This window comes from Oryzias melastigma, linkage group LG1, assembly GCF_002922805.2.
Source record: "Oryzias melastigma strain HK-1 linkage group LG1, ASM292280v2, whole genome shotgun sequence".
Classification (NCBI taxonomy): Eukaryota; Metazoa; Chordata; class Actinopteri; order Beloniformes; family Adrianichthyidae; genus Oryzias; species Oryzias melastigma.
Window position 1 is genome coordinate 28,320,967 of NC_050512.1, and position 6,144 is coordinate 28,327,110.

Consider the following 6,144-nt stretch of genomic DNA (forward strand, 5'->3'; position numbering starts at 1 on the left):
ATACAAGCAGTAATGTCCAGAACAAGCTGAACATTTTGATCTACAGATTGGTGGAATCTCTGAAAGTGTGATTGAGTTTTTACATGCCAGAAAACATACTGAAGCAGGAACACTACAGTGTGAATCCTTACAAAGCAATCAAACTTTCCTCATTGATGTCTTCATCAGGTCATTGCTGATTCTTGCTTCTACTACAGAAGCTAACTGTGTTGTTTAGTGTATTTCTCTATAACTGTTCTTTAATTCTTGTGTATGTTCTGTTTTCTGTTATTGGTACAAACCTCTTGCTAAAGAAAACTTGTCCTTAAACATCTCCACCAGGATAAATAAAGGTGCTCTATTGCACTAAAACTGTTCATGTTCTTCACTCTTCGTCTCCACAGGAACCCCCAGCTCCTCCAAATGCTGCGTGACCCTCATGCCGTACACTCTGGTCACCCCTCACTACCCCCCCATCTGCAGGCCGGTGCTGCTCCTGCCCTCCATATTGGGGCGGATCCTAGACAAGAAGCTGGCGGGCTGGCAGGGCTTTGAGCTGTGTGAGCCCGGTGAGAAACCGTCTATTCCTGAAATTATTTTCATTTTTTTTTATTAATGGTTCAACAGAAGTGTTTTTGTTAGCTTCGCAAACATCCAGCCTCCTCCAAGGTGTTGAATATTTTATGGTCAGTTTGTTGACGATCACAAGGAAGGAAATAAACTCCACGGCTATAAAAATCCAGACTGCGGTAAACAGTAAATGTGTGCCGGTGTTCCCTGCAGCCATAAACGAAGAGGGGAAGTTTGCTCACTTGTGATCACACGTGAAGCCAGAAACCAAAAGGGTTTTACTGAAGTCAATCACATGTTCCTGTCGGTGGTCCTCAGAGGCGCTGACGTCCAGCGAGCACGCCGCCCGGCTCCAGAGGGCCGAGATCCTGGAGGAGAGCGAGCAGGGCGGGAACCGCTGCTACACCCTGCAGAGTGTGGAGAAGGTCATGACAAAGGTCAGAACCTGACGGCCGTGATCGGACACACCGACGCATTTCTGAGAGTTCTGGAAGATAAAAAGTTCTTTGGTAAATTCATAAAAATCCCCCAAAAATTACAAAATAGATTAATTTAGTGTATGCATGATGCACATAAAAAATAAAGCTTTATAACTGAATCTAACCAACAACTAGTTTAGGTCACCTCAATTTTTATTTTTTTATTTTTACACTTTTTTATTCTGCTTCAAACATATTTATTAAAATCCTCTCTTTCTTTACTCTGCAGACTATTTTCATTTAAACCCAAACAATATTTTAGATTTTTCTTTTCCATTTTTCACCAAAATAGTATTTTTTTCTCATAAATAAAAAATTTTTAACCAAAAAACTCAATTTTTTTTTCTAAAAAGTACTAAATTTATCCCACAAACACTAATTTGTCAATAAAAAAATTCAACTTTGTGCATAGAAAATACCAATTTGTGCCTCAAAACACAAATTTTTGCTCACAAATTAATTTTTTTTCCCATAAAACACAATATTTTTCCACATAATACAAATGTATGCCCACAAAACACCAATTTGTGGACAGAAAATACCAATTTGTGCCAATAAATTGCCAATTTGCACCAACAAAATTCTTATTTCTGCCTACAAAACAGTCATTTGTGCCACAAAGTACAAATTTTTTCTCATAAAACAGAATTTTTTTTAACCAAAAGAACCTCATTTTTTTCTACAAAGTACTAAATTTTGCCCACAAACACTAATTTGTCAATAAAAAATACAACTTTGTGCATAGAAAATACTAAATTGTGCCTCAAAACCATATTTACGTCCACTTAATACAAATTTATGCCCACAAAACACTAATTTGTGGACAGAAAATACCAACTTGCACCAACAAAATACTTATTTGTGCCGCAAATTACTATTTTTACCCACAAAATAATTTTTTTTCATACAAAGCATTTAATTTGTCTCCATAAAATAATCATCTGTTCCCTAAAAAATCCAATTGTTCCCCACAAAATTTGACAATGATTTCAACCTTTATATTTATATAAGGTTTATATGGCGTCCTTTCAAAATAAGACGCCCAGGGTCAGATAAGAGTCTCAGTGCAGCACGTGTGATGTCACTTATCAAATGCTAATTAGTCGACTATTAAAATCATCATTTGTGGCGTCCCTACTAACAATCAGTGTCTTTAAAAGTATGTTTTCTAGAGTGTTCTACCATTTGGTTGAGCAACAAGCAAAAAGGCGACATTCTAAACGTAACATTTCTACATTTCTACCTCCTCCCTAACCCGTCTGGGTCTAGGAATCACATTCGTGTAAAGTTTGTTTTGTATTTCATGTCATTGTTGACCATCTTTATACAGTTTATTTAAATCTCTGCTGCTTCATCAATTAAGTCGAATAATTGACAAACATTTTAGAGGAAACAAAATATCTTGACTTGAACTTGGATCTGATGTTTCTAGAAGTGGTTTGATCTGTTTAGTCTTCATACTATATATAATTTTCTTCTAAAAAGTTGAATTATTTCCCTTTTTTATTGACTAACAGGGAACTCACTGCGTGCTGCCGTTGGGTCTGGACTGTGTGCGGCGGCTGAACCGCTTCCAGATCTTCCCCATCATCATCTTCATCGGCCAGACTGCACGCAGCGCGCGGAAGCTCAGGTAAATCCTTATTCTCACACAAGAAGCCTTCAACATAAAACAATCCCATGTTTGGATGCATCTGGACGCAGGTCAAAGCTGCAGCGCCACAGCCAATCAGAGGAGCAGCTGCTGGCGTGCTCGAGGAGCGAGGAGCCGCTGCTGGACAAACTGTCGTGTTTGTACCACAGCGTGGCTCCAGACTCGTGGTGTGACCAGAACTCGCTGCTGACCTCGCTGCGCACCATCATCTGGGAGGAGCAGAGGAAGATCGTGTGGGTGGAGCCTGACCTGTGGTGAACCAGGGGGGAGGGGCTAATGCAGTCATGGACACTTTATACGCTTTACAAGAAATGTTTTCTGTGAACTTGGGTATGTATCTATGATACTTTAAAGAAGGAAGTCAGTTGTGAGTATGCAGCTGTGATGTTGAAGTGTATAGAAATATTTTCTGTTTGTGTTTTTATAGCAGCTTCTCAATGTTTTTGATGAATAAACACTTAAAGTCTCACTCCAATCTTTTCTTGATCAATCTCATTTTGAGTTTATGTTTAGAAATACATTAATAATCTACTGTATGTTTTAATTATATTAATCTGATTCACATGTTGTAAAATGTATTAGTGAAATAAGCATACAGTGTTACATGGTTTCTTAAAAGGAGAAGTTTAAAAAAAAGAAACATTGTTCTGCTTCTCCTGGAGGTTCAGTTTGTCCAGTAGGTGGCGATCACGTTGTAGCATTACACCTTATTCCGGAAGAAGAAAGAATGAGATAAAAACTCATTGATCAGAAAAAATATTCCTTAAAAGTGTTAATTTATTCAAAAATGTATGTTTAGGTCGACCGAGCGTTAGCATTAGCCGTCCTATGAGAAATTCCATTAAATGTTAGCATCGAGCTAGTTTTGACCCAGATATTAGCTTAGATTAGCTCAGAATTCTCATCCTCTGTTTAGATTCATGGTGAACTTACTGTTTTGTCCAAAACGGTTCTTGAACTTGACCCTCCTCCCTGTGAGTGGGAGGAGCTACTGACCAACGGTTTGAGCCTCTTTGCTACATGGAACATTGACTGTTCATCTAATCTGCATGGAAGACACGGATGATGTTGAGATCCGATTTCTTTATTTTGAAGAGTTCTACAAAAGAATCGAGAATTTTGGCAAAAGTCAAGCGATACGTATCGCGATACGAGTCTCACAATACAATACGCGATAAATCCCATAACTGTCCCAGAACAAGTTTCCTCTTTTTTTAAAGAGTATGAATTATAAAAAACTCTGCCTGAATATTAAATAAAATTACTAAATTCATTTAATTTAATGATAATAACTTTAAGCATAAGTTGCTTTTACTCCATCAAATTCATGCTTCTTTTCTTTTGGTACATTAAGAAATATTTGATTTCCACAACAAAATATTTTTCAGTATAAGAAAAAAATAGAATGAATGTGTTTTAACCAATAAGGTTCTAAAAGTATGATCAAGGAAATAAAGTGCTGTTTGTTTCCAACTTGGTCCAATCTGGGTTCAGTAGGAAACCAAAGTGAGACGCTGAAGGACGCTCATAAATTAATATCATCAGCATTTTAAATCCATATCTCCAATCAAAATATCGCGATATATATCGCTGAATCGATTTTCCAATTGATCCCGTCTCCATGTCTGGGTTCATGAGATCATTCAGAGATCCTCCCAGTACGGAGAGCTTCACGAATGCTTTCCACTTCCATCTTTTTGTAGCCCAGTTTGACAACCTGCTGGGGATAATAAAAAATAATACAATAAAAAACAATCAAATTAGAGGAACTTTTGTTTTTTCTCTCCAAACTAACAAGTTCAGGAGGACAACAATCAGTTTCTCCTCCATGGTGGTTTTGGACCGACTGATTATGTCATCCTGATTTGTTCCTGACTCAAGTACTTTAACTTTTACTTCTTTTTGCTTAAATTGCACTGCAGGACCTCCGATCACGTCTGTACGCGGGAATTGTGTTTTTGTGTGAACGCAGCTTGTGGTTTCTACATCACAAATACAACCTTTGGTATTATTTCCTAATTCACAACGATTTGAATAAAGAAAATACTCAAAAATGCTATTTTAATCTAAGATTTCTTCATATATAAAACACCATTTTAACATGTGGGTCTTAAAATGTTTTCAGTTGCTGAAATGCTCTTAAAAACTCCTGTTCTTCTTGTAATCTCATCATCTTCTGCTTTTCTTTAATCATTTTAAAGCATATTCACTTCAATAGTCTGAATATAATCATAAATTCACTCAGTTTCAGGACATACTCTATAAAAGTATTGACTGTACATCCAAACGACCAGAGTCAGGTGTCCTAGTCACTTGGTCTGACCGCAGGTGAATCAAATCAAGCACTCAGACAAACATTAGAAGGTTCAGGATCTCAGTGAATTCCAGCGAGGAACTGTCATAGGAGGTCGTGAAATGTCCTAAATATTCCACAGTCGACTGTCAGCTCTATCAGAACAACCTGGAAGAGTTTGGGGACAACAGCACCAAGTGGTCGACCGCATAAACGGATGGAGAGAGGATGTTCAAGTGCAAAGCAGAACGCCGACCTTCATGTGACCTTCATGTGACCTTCATGTGACCTTCATGTGACCTTCAGATTAGGCCGAGTACAGAATGCAGAGAGCTTCATGGAATGGGATGGTGCTACAAGGCAGGTGAGCCAATACTGAAGGTTATGTAGTGTATAAATAATATAAATAAAAAACAACTTGAGTATCAGAACATATATACACCCGATTGTATGCTTGTGATTTACATTATTTCATCCATTTTAGAAAAACATACACTAACAAGTTTGTATTTTATTTTTAGATTTGGGTATTTAGAATTAAGTGTATTTTATTGTCTTGAAATACAGATTTCTGTCACGTTACTCGGTTTTTAATTTGTTGTTTTTTTTTTGTTTTTTTTTGAGAAATATAGTATTCAATTTAGAGAGATTCATATTTTTGCAACGTATATAAAAAAATTATTATTATTATTATTTTTTTAAGTTTTGTTGCTAGGTTAGGGTGAGTTGCTAATTTTAATAAAAAATGAGCATACTGTTGCTGCTTTTTATCATGTACATTTTAATTTCTTTTTGAATAGGATTTTACGTATTTATTTTTACATTATTTTACAACTGAAATGTCTTTTTTTTTTACAGCACTGGCTTCCTTGGCTGGTGGTAAAATGTGTTTTATAAATAAATGAAATGAGTGATGCTTTTAGGAAAAATTGGATGAAAATGAGTTTTTTTTCCATTTGAAGCATTTTTCGTCTGAAAGCTGCTGTTCCATAACTTGACCACTAGATGGAGGCAGAGAAAAGCAAATGTGAGCAGGGAGTGGTTTGGATTCCTTTTCCTGAAGAAAAATGACTGGGATGCGGAGAGAAGATGCTCTTAGGATCTTTTTATCACAGATTTCTCATCAAACTGTGATTCTGTTTTTTTCCCCTCTACTTTCACCGTCTCTC

At 36.7% G+C, this 6,144-nt stretch overlaps 1 protein-coding gene across 1 annotated transcript in view; it reads left to right on the forward strand.

Annotated features, from left to right (window-relative positions):
* card14 (caspase recruitment domain family, member 14) overlaps positions 1-3,157 on the forward strand; it is a 25,183-nt gene extending 22,026 nt beyond the window's left edge. Inside the window, exons 18-21 of the mRNA XM_024289472.2 lie at positions 384-548; positions 868-986; positions 2,546-2,661; positions 2,733-3,157. Of these exons, the coding sequence (XP_024145240.1) occupies positions 384-548; positions 868-986; positions 2,546-2,661; positions 2,733-2,940 (608 nt within the window). The 3' untranslated portion in view covers positions 2,941-3,157. The remainder of the gene's footprint in view (positions 1-383; positions 549-867; positions 987-2,545; positions 2,662-2,732) is intronic.
* Positions 3,158-6,144: the final 2,987 nt, after the last annotated feature.